The 18,106-nt window shown below is 40.7% G+C and overlaps 1 protein-coding gene across 2 annotated transcripts in view; it reads left to right on the plus strand.

Annotated features, from left to right (window-relative positions):
* The first annotated feature begins 7,203 nt into the window (after positions 1-7,203).
* The window catches only part of VPS36 (vacuolar protein sorting 36 homolog), a 30,445-nt gene continuing 19,542 nt past the window's right edge, over positions 7,204-18,106 (plus strand). Inside the window, exons 1-3 of one of the 2 annotated variants that reach the window (XM_081046367.1) lie at positions 7,204-7,500; positions 8,130-8,298; positions 17,808-17,876. Coding sequence is in view for 1 of the 2 variants with exons in the window: in XM_081046368.1 (XP_080902494.1) it covers positions 11,075-11,170; positions 17,808-17,876 (165 nt within the window). In the remaining variant the exon portion in view is untranslated. Of the gene's footprint in view, positions 7,501-8,129; positions 8,299-10,978; positions 11,171-17,807; positions 17,877-18,106 lie in introns of those variants that run through there. The other variant, XM_081046368.1, reaches the window with a different exon arrangement.

Here is an 18,106-nt window from a genome sequence, read left to right on the forward strand (position 1 = left end):
CAGCATAGTGGTTATATAATTTAGAATATAATTTAAGAAGTGATCCCCCTAACTAGTCTAGTACCCACCTGGCACTATACATAGTTATTATCATATTATTGACGGTATTCCTTATGCTTTACTTTACATCCCCATGATTATTTTGTAACTACCAATTTGTACTTCTTAATGCCTTCACCTTTTGTATCCTGCCCCCCAATTCCCCTCCCATCTATCACCTCAATAAATCTAGTACCCCTCTGACTCTATACATAGTTATTACAATATTATTGACTATAGTCCTTATACTATAACCTACATCCACATGACTACTGTGTAACAATCAATTTTTACTTCTTAATCCCTTCCCATTTTACACCCACCCTCAATACCCCTCCCATCTGGCAACCATCAAATGTTCTCTGTATCTATGAGTTTGTTTCTGTTTTGTTTCTTTTGTTCTTTAGATCCACATATAAACGAAATCACATTGCATCTGTCTTTCTCTGTCTGACTTACTTCAGTCAGCACAATACCCTCCAGGTCCATCCATGCTGCCGTAGACGGTAAGAACCCATTCCCTTCCCTGGCCAAGCAATGTTCCTTTTTTATATGTACAACCTGCTCTTTATCCGCTCATCCCCTGAACACCAGGCTGCCACCACGTCTTGGCCATTATAAACAATGCTGCAAAGAACATATGGTTGCAAATGTCCCATAGAAGTAACATTTAGGGTTTCTTCAGATAAATACCCAGAAGTGGGATTACTGGGTTCTTGTCTTTTGTTATAGCCTTTGTTTTAAAGTTTATTTTGTCTGGTATAAATATTGCTACCCCAGATATTTTTGTTTGTTTCCATTTTCTTTTTCCCATCCCTTTACTTTCAGTCTGTTAGTGCCTTTTGATCTGAAGTGAGTTTCTTGTAGGCAGCATATGTAAGGATCTTGTTTTCTTATCCATTCAGCCACCCTATCTTTTGACTGGAGCATTCAATCCGTTTACATTTAAAGTAATTATTGATAGATATGTAGTTTTTGCCATTTTATTCATATTTTTATCTTTTTTTGTGACATTATGTGACAGAACAGTTTAACAAAATAGAACAGTTAAAAAGTGACTCAAGAACCTCCAAAGCATTATTCTATGTGAAAGAAGGCAGCCACAATAGTCACACATATGGTATGACTCCATTTATATCAAACATCCAGAATTGATATATCCACAGAGACTTAACAGATTGGTATTTGCCAGAGGCTGAGGTAGAGGGAAGTGGGGAGAGACCACTTAATAGGTAAGGGGTTTTATTTTGGAGTGATGGAAATGGTTTGGACCTAGGTAGAGGTGGTAGTTGTACAACATTGTGAATGTATTAATGCCACTGAGCTGTTCATTTTAAAATGGTTAATTTTATGTTATGTGAATTTCAGTATTTAAGTGGGCATAGTGACAGAAAGAAGTGACTGAAAGAAAACTGTGGAGATCTCAATAGGCTGAGATGGTGAGTAGGAAAACCTACAATACTGCTAGGTTTTCCAACATGGCAATTCTCCTCTAATCTCCAGGTTCACCCACTCCAAGAATGGTATCTTTTTAAGACACTCTTTAAATACCATTATCCCACACTTGTTGGAAAGAAGGGAGACCATTTTCCAAAAGGTCCAAAGAGAGGACTTCCTTCCAGAACAGCTCTTCACCAACACAGTTGACCAGGAAAATGCAGCCACCTGGAGTGTGGATGATCAGCTTCAGTTGTTCTTCCTGCGGTCATGTGAAACAGGTAAAGCACTTGTAAGAGAATAGGGTGGGGCAAAGGGACAGAAAGAAGACAAGGACCAGAAGAGGTCACAAATTCCAGGGAGGAGGGAGCCTCAAGAAAGAGGGAAAGGTCTAGTATTGAGCACTGAAGAGGTCAGATAGGTCAGGGACTGAAAGGAAACATTGGGTTCAGGGCTAGGAGGTTCTGGCAAAAAACATTCTGTGGCAAAGTACAAAATATTGCTGAGGGAAATAAAAGAAACCCCTTTATTTAGAGGGATAGAATATGCTTATGGATCAGAAGACCCTATATTAAGATGTTCATTCTCTCTAAGTTGATCGCAATCCCATCCAAAACAAAATCCTAGAAGGCTTATCTATTGAAATTGACAGTTGGATTCTAAAATTTAAATGGAAATGCAAAGGATCTAGAGAGACAAAACAATTTTGAAACAGAACAAAGTTGGAGGACTAATACTACCTGACTTCAAGATGTATTATAAAGCCACAGTAATAAAGGACAGTGTGGTATTGGTGTAAAGAAAGACAAATCGATGCAATAAAATGGAGATCCAGTGATATACTCAAGCCTATATGGCCAATAGATTTTCTACAAAGTTTCTAAGACAATCCAATGGAAGAGAAGGATAGTCTTTCCAAATAGTGGTGCTGGGACAACTGGCTATGCACATACAAAATATTAACTGTGACCCTTACCTCAACCCTTGTACAAACAAGGAAACAAACAAACAGTACCCTCTTTCCCCCCAAAAAACCACCTTAAAATGAATGTAGATGTAAATGTAAAAACCCAAACTATAAAACTTCTAGAAGAAAACATAGGAGAAAAATCTTAGTGACTTTGTGTTAGGCAAAATTTCTTATACAGGAAACAACCTGAACTATAAAGGAAAAAATACATTAGATTTCACCAAAATTAAAACCTTTTGCTTTTTGAAAGACACTTTAGAAAATGACAAGGCAAGCTACAAAGTAGGAGAAAATATTTGCAAAACATATTTGATAAATGACTTTAATCCAGAATATATAAGAACACTTACAACTCAGTTTTTAAAATGTGCAAAAAAATTGCACTTCCCCAAAGAAGATAGAGTAACTGAAAGTAAGCGTATAGAAAGATTTCTAACATCATTAGTCATTAGGTAAATGCAATTAAAATCACAGTGAAATACCACTCACTATGCACCCACTAAAATGGTTAATATTTGAAAGATAGACAATACCAAGGTTTGGTGGAGAGCTGGAATTCTCTTACACTGTTGGTAGTAATACAAATATATAGCTAATTAAGAAAACAGTTTGGCAGTTTCCTTAAAGTTAAACATGTACTTACCATGTGATCCAGCAATTATACTTTTAGGTATTTACCCAAGAGAAATGAAAATATATGTACATGAATGTTTATAGCAGTTTTATTTATAATAGCCTTAAGCAGAAAATAACAAAAACTCCATCACCTGATGAATGGATAAACAAATTGTGATAGAACCATGTAATTGACCACTATGAGCAATAAAAAGGGACAAAATACTGATAAATGCAAAAACATAGATAAGTCATAATAAGATGGCATTACATTTAAGAAGCCAGATACAAAGGACTATATAATACCTTATGATTCTATTTACATGAAATTCTGGGAAATGCAAAACTATAGTGATGGAAAACAAGACCAGTGGTTCTTAGAAGCTAGGAAGTTGGAAGAGGAATTGAATGCAGAGGAGCCTAAGGAAATTTTTAGGGTGATGAAAATATTCTATATATAATGACTGTGATTATGTGATTGTAGTCAAAACTCATCAAATTGCACATCAAAAAATTGGTAATTTTTATTGTATGTAACTTATACCTAAATAAATAAAGGAACTCAAAAGAGGGAAGAAAGGAAGGAAGAAAGAAAATTGCTATTTAGTGTCCAAAAGAGTTTTTGGACAAGTTTTCTTAATATGTCAAAGTATTCATCTATCCCTAAGAATTCGTTTTTTCAATTAGGGATTTTGAATTATGTCAAATGTCTTTTTACTATTCTTTGATGATCATTTTATTTTTTATTTTTTGAGCTATTAATTAATTTTTGATAACAGATTTCCTAATGTTGAATTGTATTTGCACTCCTTGAATAAACTCCACTTGGATTACCATTCTTTTAATAGTCTGTTTATTTATTTTTGCAAATATTTTATATAATATTTTACATTCGTATTTATGTGTGACCCTTTTCTACATACTCTGTTATAGTATTTTTGTTGGGTTTTTGGAATCAGTTTTTCTGGCTTCGTCAAAAGAATTTTGAAACTTTCTTTGTGCTCTGGAAAAGTTTTCGTGGTGAAATAATTATTTGTTCTCTCAAGGTTTAAAATAATTCACTTGTGAAATTGGTCCCGACATGGTTTTTTGTTAGTTTGTTTTGATTTTTTGTAACCCTTTGATAACATTCAATTTTAGATTTTAAAATATATTTTTTTAGGTTAATTTCATATTAACCTAAGTTAATATTCATATTCTCCAAACATCCATTTCAGTCAACTTTTCATATTCATTTGCACAGGGCTTTGCAAAATGTCTCTCATGGGAACCACAAACGGAACCCTACACCATTTTCCCCACATGTGGTGGGAAGCTCAGATCAGAGAGCCCACCCACTTACACTTTTATTATCTCTCTTCTCTTTAAGAATTTGACTGTGGTGCACAGTCTTAATCTTGATCACTGCGTCTTGAGGAAAGAGGGTCTTTTTCTTGTTTCTACTGGCTTCTCAGCGTCCCCTCTCCATTGCTCTCACCTGCAGACACTGCTCCCAAGTTAGGGATCTGAGGACTGACCCATGGGAATCCTGACAGCCCTGCCTATTGGATTTCAACATCTTCCTGCTTTCAATTAAATGCTATGATAGTTAATTTTCTGTCAACTTGGCTGGGCCACAGAGTACCCAAATAGTTGGTCAAATATTATTCTGGGATTAACACCCAAAATTGGTAGACTCATGATATAAATTGAAAAATTTGAAATACAGATGAGAAAAGTCAGAAATAGACCAGAATATGCACAGGATTTTGGAACATGATAAAGGTGGCAATTTAATTCACTGGACAAAAGATGGTTTCTGTTTATTGGAAAGAGTCTTGGCTTTCTCATAATGCCTGAGCTGCACACCACTGATTATATGACTGGGGGAGACAATGGAACCCTGGTGGCAGAGGGGGTGACTGCCCTCCACCCCTCTGCCCACATGGGCAGGCAGCTATGGGGACTCGAAAGCCTGGGACTAGGGTGAGGCAAGTGGCCTCCCTTGCACGGCTTGGCCTCACTCTCCTTGCCTTAATCCTGGCCTGGTGGGTCTCGCCTTTATTTAAAATGGATAATCTGTTGATCATGGATTTTTTAAATTAATATTTATTTTTTAAAAAATATTGCTTTAAAACAGGGGTGTCAAAACTACGGCCCGCAATCCATTGTTAATTGGCCCACAGCAAATTCCAAAAATATATTTAGTTTACTTAAATAAACGAGGTGAGGCAATACGTACTTCACCTCGAGTGAGTTTGTGTATTTATCTGTTTGTGTATTTTATCGCCTATGGCCCTTGGTAAAAAACGTTGAAAAAAGTTTGGACACCCCTGCTTTAAAATATCATTTATCATTATCACTGAGTCTTTTGGCACCCCTTTAAATTTTGCATCTGAGGGGGGTGCCTCACTCCCCTCACCCTAATCCCAGCCCTGCCCAACATGAGAGTAACCAGCTACTTGTCTTGCTAGCAGCATTGGAAAGAAGTTGAAATGCCTAGAACAGTGCCTGAAACACAATACGTGCTCAATAAATGTTTTCAAAATATTTGTTGAATGAGTGAGTAGGTTGAGGACTGAGAGGCCTGTCTTAAAGTGATTCAGAAGAGAAGTTCTCAACTTACTGACCTACCTGCCTCTGGTCCCCTGGGGAAAAAACCACCTGTCAGTCCATTCCATGTGAGACCCTAATAGGCTGCCCTGCATAGGTGTTGGGGAATCCCACGTACACTGATAAACACAAAAGTGATCATAAGCCACTTACAGGAATAGTAGTGTGTGGAAAGGGAAACATTCCCCCTTCTCCTGGTTCTTTTGGCCTGTTGAATGATCAAATCAACATAAGACACAATGACAAATGAAAATCTAACTTCATGCACAGGAATCCCACATACATGAGAGGTTCAGAGGCCGTAAGGGAAATTGAGGTATATACGACATTTTGAGCTACAGATGAGGTACGGCACGTTGGGTTTCAGCCATTGCAGGGACAACACATGTTCAGTAATTAGTGGTTTGCCCTAACATATAGGTAGGTCAAAAAGGTTATCTCTTATTATGCGCAAGGCTTCAAAATTCAAATTCCACTAGATAGTTAAGGGTGGGATGGCAAAAGTTTCTCTTGAGCCCACAAGTTTCTCTTGGACTGGATGCTTTTAGCCCCAAATAATCCATATACCATACCACAGAGGCACATCTTGGGGTGACTCATTGTGAACCCTATTAATCTAAAAACAAAAGGTCTTTCAAAGTGAAAGGCAACAAGCCTCTCTTTGAGATCACTAATATCTATCTGGTATGCACTGATTCAGGCAGAAGCCAAAATGGTATTCCGAGCAGGAGACAAAGACAACGAGTATGAGAAAGGGAAAAGGAACAATTATGTCAATAGAAGGAAGGCATTTCTATTGGTGCAGGTAACATAACATAGTGATGTTAATTCTAAATAATGCTTTTAATTTTTAGTCTGATAGTCATCAGTTCAGTAGTCATAATATCTGCTTTCTTGTTATCCTTGCAAACAGTGTTTTGGGACACAATGTATCTTTAGGCCTAGTCCAAAACTAATTTTGCCCTGTTTTAACATTCCAAAGATTTGAGGCTTAAGATGTCCAAGGCAATTCCTCTGGCATTGCAGCTCTGGCTCCATTTTAAAGTGGCTGTGTTTATATTATTTTTAACAACCCATACAATTGCTTAAAGGGGAAGGAACAGAGGAATTAGAATAGGAGGCTACTGCAGAATGCAGAACTCAGGGATGTAATAAAAGAAAACCTCATTAAAAATATATAATGATAACTCTCAGTAGATAGAATACTCACTCAAGTGTTTCTGGAACTTAATACTATTCTAGCACTTAAAAAAATTCCTAATTGAAAAATTCAGGAGGAGAATTGGAAAAGTTAATGGTCACTGGTTTTTGTTTTGTTTTGTTTTTTTCTTTCTTTCCTTCCCTGGGGCCCCAAGCGCAGACACCACTGAGCCTCCCTCCCTCCCAGCCGGCGGGACCCTTTCCCGGCTGGGGAACAGCAACCCAGCTGCAGCGGCAGGAAGCGAAGCCCTGGTTGCTGCTGTTCCACCGCGCGCCTCCCCGCCCTCCGGCGGCAGCCCCCGCTCGTCCCCGCTTTGGGGCGCCCCCTCCGCGCCTGCGCATTGCCCCGCGGGGGGCGGGGCTCAGATTTCTGTCCGCGGCGGCGGTGGTGGCGGTGACCGTCAGTTTTCGCTGAGAAGCACGGAACGGACCGGATGCGTCTCCCCACTCCCTTTCCCCGCCCTGAACCCCGCCCTGAACCCCCTCCTGGCTCTCCGCGATTTAGTCCCTGCGGAGTGTCCCCTTCACCCCGCCGCCGTGGAGGGGTTCCTCTCATTCATCTCAAGTCCGGAGGGGTTCGCCGGCCTTCATCTCATTGCTCAGCGCGGACCTAGACCTGGAGTCGCCCAAGTCCCTGTGCTCGCGAGGTGAGTCAGGCTGGGGGCTGGGGCGTGGGGGCGGGGGCGTGGGGGCGGGGAGGCAGGGCCCCGGCGAGTCGGAGGGTCCCCGTCGTGGGCGACTGCCGAGCCGGGGCCGGGATGGCGCGTCCTGGGCGTGGGGAGAGGCCGACGGGGGTGGGTGACGGTGGAGGGGCCGGGAGGAGTGGCGGCCCCTCCCGCGCGGAGCCCAAATGCCGTGGGCCTCCGGGTCTCTGCGGCCCGAGTCGCTCTCACTGTTCAACACACAAATTGAGCCCCCAAATATATACACATTTAAACCAGACACTAACCCGACACCAATCATGTTTCTTTTCCTTGGCTTTGTGCATCTAGGTGAACATACTTTTGAAATGCCTCTGTTTCAGACCCCTCCTTCAAAGGCATGACCACCCTCAAGAGAGCACCTGATTTTATTAATTATCCTATAATCACGTCACAGACATTTTACCGCCTTCTCTCAAGTTCGTATAAGCTTCCTTATGTTCCCTCCTTCGTTTCAAATGTGTAAATGACACTGTCACTCTGGGAAGCATTTTCCCCAGTCTGTTGAGGTCTTTCTTGCTTCCAGGTGTGTTCTCTGTTGGCCTCAAATAACCTCTTGTACTTTTTCCCTACAGGTTTGGATGTTCTTCTGTAGTCTTTCTACCAACAGACTTAGACCTCTCCTGTCCAATCAGAACTGCACGACTTAGATAACTCATTTACATAAATGGGACCTAATTGGGAACCTGGGCGGGAACTTTCACTATAATAGATGGCCTCCCCTTTGTCTCCGTGGAACACAATGTAAGTTGCTGCCTGAATCTGTGTCTCCTGAGAGCTGCCAATGCTTTTTATTCTTTATGACAGTCTAAAATTAGTTTTGTTTTACATTCCCTAGTGCCCTTATACTTTTTTTCTATCTCCCAGCCAGGCTTCCTCTTCTGAGAAAACTGAAACAATTCAGAGATTTTTTTGCAGATTTACGTTACAAAATCTAGCCACTTCTCAGGATCTGCACCCACCTGCTCAGGTCTCCTCTGATATTAGAAATAGCTCTGATCCTCTCTTGTGCCTTCTCTCTCACTTAAGGATATCACTCGAGCAAGTCTCTCTCCCATACCTTATCAACTATTTTTTTACCTTCAGTCACTGCTTTTCCTATTCAAATGTATTATTTCTTCCACCTTAAAAACATAAACAAACAAAAACAAACTAAACACCCTCTTAATCTCACTTCCCCTTCCTGTTAGCAACCCATTTCTTTGCAGCAAAACTCCTTCGAGTTGTCTATCTTTCCTGCCTACAGTTCATCTCGTTTTTCTTTTAAAACCGCTCCATTAAGACTCTTGCTTCCTCCATACCATTGGACCTACTCCTGTCAAGGGACCCACTCTTGTGAAGGTCGCCAATAACTCCACAGAGTAAAAGCAGTCATCAGTCCGCAGTCCCCATAGCACTTGGCCATCAGCAGAATTGTATACAGTCCACCTTTTCTTCTCCCTGATACGGTCTCCTCACTTCTGGGACATTACACTCTGCTGGTTGTCTTCCTATCTCACTAGCTTGTGAAAGATCAAAACCATAGGCCCCAAATGGCATCACTTGTGCTAAAAGCCCGTGATATCAAACCTAGATTTAATGCCTGATCTATTTGCAGTTTCAACCTCTCCCAGAAAAATAAGCAGTACGGAATTTTCTCTTCAAGCACCAGTAAGGTAATCCCTCACATAGGCGCTCTCCGTCCCCCATAGAAAGAAGAGGCAATCTACATAATAAAAACCCTTCAACCCTTCCCCCAAAGAAGTCGGAACCCCAAAATAATCTTCCCCCCTTTTTTTAACCTAATAGCTCCCTTACCTTACCCTTCTTCCTACAAAATCCTTCCATTTCATACAACCCCTTGCAGCACTCTCTTAGTTGCTAGATGGGATGCTGCCCGATTCATGAATTAATAAAGCCATTTCTATCTTTAAATTTACTCAGTTGAATTTTGTTTTTTAACAAGCTGCTTCCCCATCTGCTTTTCTGTGCCTCTTCTCCTGACCTGTGTTAATTTGGTCTAAATTAATATTCTTATGCTTTTAAGTGGAGACTGTTCAACTTCACAGTTAGCCATTCTGAAGGACAATTTTCTGTTGATTAAAAGGTATTGAGAAATAGCCTCATAAGCAAATGAAAAAAGAAAGAACACAAGAATAAAGTAACTATAAAATTGCAAAAACTAATAACTTGGTCTGGGAAAAGACCCATTTGCTGGTGACATTGCACTGGTTAAATAAGTCTTCAGTAGGTAGCAGGCACTCTAAAATGTGTTCAAACTCTTTAAAGCAGTAATTCTATTTTGGGAAGACACTCTAAAATAATCCTAGAGAAAAAAAATATCAGTTGTAGAAGTATAAACATAGGTGTTCCATTTATAATGCAAAATATATAAATAAAATGAAAGGGGCAGTGGAAGAGGCCCAGGCGGTGGGAGTAGCCGCTGTGGACCGGTTTGGGGGGACCAAGCCACAGGTAAATGTTGAAATGTTGTCTAGAGTAAACTCATGAGGTCTGTGTAAATATAGGAAATGCCTTCATGGGGAGGGAAAAAGGAGCACAAAATAGTACTTACGTACTGACTATTACTGGCCGGAAAGAGTTCCACCACCGCCCCTAGCAGAGCCAAACACTAAACCCTGAGAAGTGCAGTGGGGAAAAATTGGCTATTTTATTATGAATGGCGCCACCCAGGAGAACTGCAAGCTAATGCTTAAAGGCCCGGACTCCTGTGTGGTTTCCAGACGAGGGGTTTTACAGAGCAAAATCAAGTCCTCGTGAGGAAGGGTTTTGGGGTCATGGGTCTTGCCGATTGCTCAAGAGTGAGGTAAGAGCAGTAAGTCCTTTCCGGTGTTGAGGCCAACTTCAGGTGTCTCAGTCTGGCTTCATGAGGAGGTGGCCCCGGGGTCTTTCCATTTTAGGGCTCAAGAGCTGAAGCACGACTTAGGCCATGATGGTATCTTTAGCTTAACTGAAACCCATCCTTTGTGACCCTTAGTCAAGGCATGGCCATTTTTCCCGGCTGCTTCAGGGGGGGCTAATGGCTCCTAAAGCTCATAGAGCTGTTGTGAAGAAACTGAAGAGTGCTGGGGCTACATATTAAATAAAAATCCCACATTAAATCAGGACCCTCTGTTTCAACTGCAGCTGTGTAAAAACAATTCAGGCCATAAATATTCATTTGGAAAATATTTACAGCTTTTAATGAACATGGCAACATGTTGGGCACTGACAAGAAAACGGCACAGTCCGAACTGTGGCCTGGGCTCCATCCAAGTCCCTTGTAAGCCCTGGGTTTGTGCCCCCGTTGGGCAAAAGATGGGGTAGACGTCCTGTCTGGGGCCCGCCAGGGGGCGCTTCAAGCACGTCCTCCCGTCCCTGGGCTCCCGGGCGCCCTGCGCGCTCCCTGAGGAGCCCTCGGCCCTCTGTTCGCCGCTCCCTCCCCGCCCGCCGCCAGGGGGCGCCGCAGGCCGCTCGGCGCTCTGTCGCCGCCAAAGAGCACCGGCGCCGGCGAGCGGCTGGGGTCGGCTTGGCGGCGACCATGGACCGCTTCGTGTGGACCAGCGGCCTCCTGGAGATCAACGAGACCCTCGTGATCCAGCAGCGCGGGGTGCGCATCTACGACGGCGAGGAGAAGGTAGGGCGGTGGCGCGCAGCCCGGCCCCTCCTGGCTCTCCCGGCCCTCGGCGCGCAGTCGGGCCGGCCTTCCGGGCCTCCCCCGCGCCGTGGGCGCCCGCCCAGCGCTGCGCACCGGCTCCAACTTCGGACTGGTGCCCGGCGGGCGCGGACGGCGGCAGCTCCCCTCCGCCCCCCAAGCCCTCCTGAGGATGGAACGGCCGTGGGGGCCACGGCTGCACGCGTTCAGGGCGGCGATGACGACGGCCCCGCCCTGGGGGTGGTCTGCGAACCCCTCCGACGCGGGTCGGGCGGGACCCCGGCGCAGGCCAGCGCGCCGTTGTTGGGAGACTGGTGTCCCCTGGCCCGGGGCCCCGGGCCGCCGTCCTCGCGGGCGCCGCGGGGATTCTGCCCGTGGCCAGAGCGGCGGACAGATTGCTTTGGGAGGGTTTCTGAACAGAAGTGTCCGTGTCTCCGTGGGGACGGCTTTGCTAAAGGCTTTTACAAAATTCCTTTAGAAAGGAGTTCTCAGCATGTATTTTATAAAGGGAGGGATGTCATAGGCCGTGCCTTGTAATCCTCGCATACCCCTCAGGAGATGCGTTGTTTGCAAATTGAGAGGAAGCATATTACCTGTAAGCCTTCTGGGGAGACTTCCATCAAACTATTCAGCTAACATCCCGTGCTGGATGAAATGTATAAGCTGGAAATCGAAAACAAAAATTAAAAACCCATCGATCGTTTCCAGCAGCGTTACTTGCTATCTCTCCTTCCGCGTTCTGCCAATGAAACTTCCTTCTGTACCTTCGCGTACGTTGCTTGCCCCACGCGTAGCTTTTCCTGGTGGGTGCTTACTGAAGCCCGGGGCTTCCTTCCGCCCGGAGAAGGGGGGCCCGCTTCCAGGGGACCGCGAGGCGCCGCTGACCCAGGTGCTCCCCCTCCCGTTCGCGCAGTTCCCGTGTGCTGTGTTGTCTCCATTATTGAACCAAGGTCCTTTCTTAAATAATTTGCTTGGACTTCATGCCATTTTACTGCCTCAGCGCTTTAATTAACTTGATCTCAAATTGGGTTTGCATCTTTTGGTTGGAGTGACAGCTTCATGTTTTTGTGTTTTAAACCCAAGCTATACCTTTGGAACGGTTTTAAATGGGAAGCATGATCAACCCCACCCCACCCCCCCCCCACCCCCGCTTCGGCGGGTGTGGTGACGCCCCCACTCTCAGAACTGAATGCCGACAACGGTGGGTTGGTCTTCAGAGACGCCTCCAAAGCCACTCCCTTCTGAAAATCAGAGCACCGCACTCTTGTTCTATGCAATTCCAATATGCAAATTAGGAACACCGTGGCTGACACAAACTGTAATGTTACATATTTAAAACAGAAAAAATTAAAACCATTAGTATCTATATGAAAAACGACTAAACCAGCAAATTCTGTTGTTGTTTTTTTTAATTTTTTGCTTCTTGTTTTAGCAGACAAGTAGATACAGGTATCAGAAGATTAAGGAAAACTTAGTTGAGACCCTTTGATCTAGTCAAGAATTCTTAACTGTTCTAAACACTTGGAGTGGTGAAGGAGGGATGTAGGTATCTTGGAATTGAAACAGCTCTAAGATGGGCCTTTTCACCACTGGACCCTGGGCTGGATCTGCTCAGTCACTTGCTGAGCTGCTGTTCCTGGTGTGATTGAGGGTCAGACTGATTCCTGGGGGAAAGTCCTGTGTCCTGGCTTCCAGACCTTAACAAGGGCTGAAGACTCTAGGAAGCTGCACATCAGTCTCCAGATCTGATCAAGTTCCCTTTGGAAATCTCTCACTGACTCCCTTGATCTAGGCCCTGCAGCCCAGATGGCTTAGCCTTCCTAGCTTTGCACCCCAACTCATTCCCCAGGCAGGCGTGCACATGGCAGCCTAATAGGCCAGTTGGACACCTGGAGGGCAGGAAGTGTGCCTTATGCATCCGTGTATCTGCTGGCTCATTTTTGGTATAAAATACGTTTTAAAAAACCTGAATAATTAAGAGCACCTACTGTGTGCCAATAACTTTATATATAATCTCATTTACTCCTCGCCATGGGCCTGCAGTATTTTATGAATGAGAAAATAACTTTCAGGAGGTGACTTGCCAAAGATCACAGTTATCTGGAGAGACAGGAGTTAAATCTCTCTTGATGAGACTCCCAAAGCCTGTGCTTTGTTCACTGTAATGCCATGCTTCAAAAATACAGCAGTCACCAGTGCCAGACTCTTTGTGTAGTGTTTAATATGAGTAATTCTCCCCAAAATGAGGACACCAAAACCCTCAGCTGATAGTTGAGAAAACTGACCTGTCCAAGGTTACACAATTAATAATTGGTGGAACTGGAGTGGACTATGCTCTTCCCCCTGGCCAAGTGCCTCTTGGGAATAAACGCCAGCTTGCTTGTTTATACAGGCATGGTTTTCATGGGCCCATTATGACCGGATAATGTGTTGTTTTCATAAGCAGTATAGACAGGCCATTTGTTTTAATTTACCGAAGCGTCTATAGCCTCGGCTAATTTAAAAAATAATGTGAGAAGGTTAGTAGCATATAAAGTGGCAAGTTGGTAGCATATGGTAGAAGATTTGGGAAATACTTCTTTTCTTTCATCTAATCAGCATGAGGAATTGCTAATGACAGGCTGCTGAAGGAAAAAAGTAAGTTAGAGTACTATAAATATCATGACCTCATTTTATTTAAAGATCATACACACACACACTATATATATATATGTATATATATATACACATACACATGTATACTCACATATGTGTATATGTGTGTGTATACACACTGGTATGATTGAGAGATTTCATTTTCTTTTTTAGACTTTTAAAAAATATTTTCCAGATTTTCAACAATATGTTACTTTTTTAAATTAAATTTATTGGGGTGACAATGGTTAGTAAAATTACATAGATTTCCAGTGTACAATTATATAATCTGTCATCTATATATCACATTGTGTGTTCACTACCCAGAGTCAGTTCTCCTTCCATCACCATATATTTGACCCCTTTTACCCTCTTCTACCATCCCCCTCCCCTCTTATCCTCTGAATATATTACTTTTATAACAGAAAAAAATACTAAATGAAAAAGAAAACAGGATAAGAGCTTATTCATTGAATGCCTAAGTTAGATCAACTTTTAAGTAGTTAAAATTATTCTAGCTCTGAGTGGTAGAAGCAAACCAGCCTAAACTTGTCTGAGGTTTAGCTCATAATCCCTTGGAATTCCTGAAGGGAACTATTACACAATTTCTTGATTTAGAGCAGCAACATTTTACGTTTGCGTTGTTAATTGACATTGCAACAGAACATACTGCTGGCTTCAGCTTTAAATTCACATCCTTATGTGTGGATTTCAGAAAGATTAATTGCAGTTCCTTATTCAGAACTATTGTGTTCTATTGTAGCATCATGTACTCGCAAATTGATGAAATATTTGCTGTTGGAAAAGGGAAATCCTGTTGGCAAAAAAGATTTTTAAAATATCTTAAACTCAATTATTTGGTTTTACATACATGAAATTACTGAAACATTTGAAGCCAAACTGAATTAAGTGCCAGGAGTATGTATGTTTTACTTCTGATTCAGAGGAAAACATGGAATTCGTAAAGTCTTTTCTCTGAGGTGTTGAAAGTCTTTTCTCTGAGAAAAGAAAGTCTTTTCTCTGAGGTGTTGAGGTTATTCAACACCTCACAGAGTGTATTTAACCAGAGTGTATTTAATACACCCTCACAGAGTGTATTTAACCTAGATGGTTCAGTAGGTCTCTTACCATTAAAGTTTATTAACCATATTACTTAAAACTTACTAATATTGAGATATCTTACTCTTAGAAAATATGTGGGTTTTTTTTAAATTCATGTCAAACGTGTTGGTTTTTTACTAAAGGACTTTTTTGACAAAAGTGTTTCTGCATATGTTTAACAAAAATAATTTATATACATATCAGAGTTAACTGAAATTACATATGGCTGTAACAAATTTCTTTATCTTTTTTTGTTAGACAGGTAATAAAGTTGTTAAACATGGGTAGGCCAAAAGAAGAAACTTGAAATAATCAGTAATCCTACTAGCAATAAACCATTACTTTTGGCATACTCTGTGTGTGGTTGCACGCTTGTTATGTGCTGTGAGTGTGTAATCATACTATGTATACTATTTTGACACCTACTTTTTTCTACATAATATGAGTATCTTGTAATATATTGTGTCAACTACATACATCATTAAATCTATGGTTATTTTTACTTAAGGATGATATATAATAAAGTTATAATTGGTTATTTACTTGGCAAACATTTTAACCACATTATTTTAAACTCAGAAGGATTAATATTTGTAATAAAGTGGACACTCACTAAAATGCTTTGAGTTTGTGTTGTAAGACAACCTTATAAATTGGATCAACCTTGTAACTTTTGAAATAACAAATTATTCCTCAAAAGGATATAAGCAAGCCCCTACCTGAGGGCAATTTCTACTTTCTAGTAATTAGAGTTAATAGAAGCTTTCAATGTATGTCTTGCTTTTAACAGAAATGAAGTGGTTTGATTTGTTAATCTCTTGGGTTCCAACTCTAAAATTTGCTTATTTATATCATTTTCCATGCATAGTACCAAATGAGGACTAAAGGTTTGATCCTAAACACCCAGCTGGCTTTTTTTTTTTTTTTTGTATTACAGTTTTTAAAAAAAACCAGTTTTACATTTATATTTTCAGTAGGTGATATAATCCCATGATAAAAATTCAAAACCCACAAAAAGTTTAAAGTTAAAAGTCTCCCTCCTTCCATTTCTTCGTCACCCAGTTCCCCATTGGAGGCTACCAGTGCATCATTCTAGAGAACTGTGCATATGTAGATATTTGTATAAAATATATTTTTTTCCTTTGTAAAATATAAATTTGTAATGTACTTTGCATACAAAGCTCTTATTCTTGTTTTTTTCAATTAATGTGGAGAATTTATCATATTTCATCAATGTTAAATGCACATTTTCCCCCCACAGTTTAACAACTCTGAAATCAGGATGTATCTTAAAATCAATGGCACCTTAGATTTTATCAAATACAATAAGTACATAAAGGGTATCCTCATTCTTTTTAGTGACTGAGTAGTCCATTGTGTGGATGTACATTTCCCTTTTGGTGAGCATTTGAATTGTTTCCTGTTTTTTGCTTTTAACAAACAGCCGTGAATTACATAGTAGGATATCATTGTGCACACGTGTGAATTCATCTGTGGGTTAAATCCTTAGAAGTGCAATTATTGGATCAAAGGATATGTGTATTTGTATTTTGAGAGGTATTAATACACAACCCTCCATAGAAGTTGGCTCTCCAGCAATGTGTACAAATCTTATTTCCCCAACACTTCACTTGCATAAAGTTATCAAACTTTTGGACTGCTGCCAATCTCTTGGATGAAAGGGGTATCGTGATGGTCCCTTAATTTGCCTTTTTCTTATTATGGTATCCATGAGGGTGGTCATCTGTTAATATGTTTGAGTCACTTGTTCCTTTTCTGTGAACTTTCTAATTGTCTGCTATTTCTCTAATGGATTATAGGGTATTTTCTTATTGATTTGTAAGAGTATTTTATATATAAAGGAAATCAGCCCTTTGTGATATGAGTTACAGTTATTTTTCCCAGTCTGCTATCTTTGCCCTTGGTGGGTTTTGCCACAAAGAATTTGTGTGCAAGCATGTATGTGGAGTTGAATTTATTAATCCTTTTCTCTAATGCTAATTGATTTAACGTTTTTGTTAGAAAGAAATTATTTTTTAAATTCTCTCATTTTTTTCTAGTGCTTTTATAATTTTTTCCTTTTTTAAACTCAGATGTTTGATCCATCTAGAATTTATTTTGGTGCTATATGTTAGGTATAAATCCAACTTTATGTTTATTGTTTTTTCCTAGTGGGCAACCCATTTGTCACAGTGCCATCGGTTGAATCTCCATTCACACTTATTCTTGTATGTGTTTGTGTCTATTTATGAATTTGCTTACTATATAAAAATTATATGAGTGTTATACACGAATTCAGTCTCATGGTAAAAACATTCAATCAATAGTGAAGTTTTTAAAAAGGGTTCTTTGCTTCTCTTCTTCCTATTCCCTCACGCTTTTTGTGAGATAATCATTGTTAACAGATTATCAAGTATTCCATTTAGAACTCTTTCTATTACTACGTGTGTGTATGTGTGTGTATACGTATATATATCTCACGTGTAGTTTTGGGGATATGGAGATTCTATATCTATTTATCTGTCATGTGTAATATACTGTAAGTTGCTTTTTTCCCCCACTCTATGTCTTAGAATTCCATGATAGTCTGTGCAGCTGTACCTCATTATCCTTTTTACCCTCGATATGGATCCCATAGTATGAATGTATTGTACTTGATTTAACCACTATCTTATTGTTACACATCTAGGTTTGCAATTTCCCCTAATTTTAGCAAGGCTTTATATAAAACCTATGAAGTGTGCAGCATTGCTTCTCTTTAATTTGTGATAAGCCTAATTCTAAAATGTTTATTTATGATTAACTTAGTATTGTGTAATTTGTGAGGAAGAAAAACTGGACTACATTGAGTGGTATGTTATTAATATTTGTGATCTCTTTCTAGATAAAATTTGATGCTGGGACCCTCCTTCTTAGTACACATCGACTAATTTGGAGAGATCAGAAAAATCATGTAAGATACAGTTTTTTTATACCTGTTCTAAGTCTTAAATCACTGAAGTTTTTCTTTTTCCTTTCGGGCCAAGCTATAAATAGATGCCTCAAATTTTTGTTTTCAGAATGTCAGCAGAGTATGTCCCATATGATCTTTCTGAATGGAATACAGATAGAGGGGTTGGAGTGTTTTCCCTCATTCAGTTCCAGAAAAGTCTATAGTTTCTAAATAGAGAATCATGGTGACTC

This window comes from Rhinolophus hipposideros, assembly GCF_964194185.1.
Source record: "Rhinolophus hipposideros genome assembly, chromosome: 4".
Lineage (NCBI taxonomy): Eukaryota > Metazoa > Chordata > Mammalia > Chiroptera > Rhinolophidae > Rhinolophus > Rhinolophus hipposideros.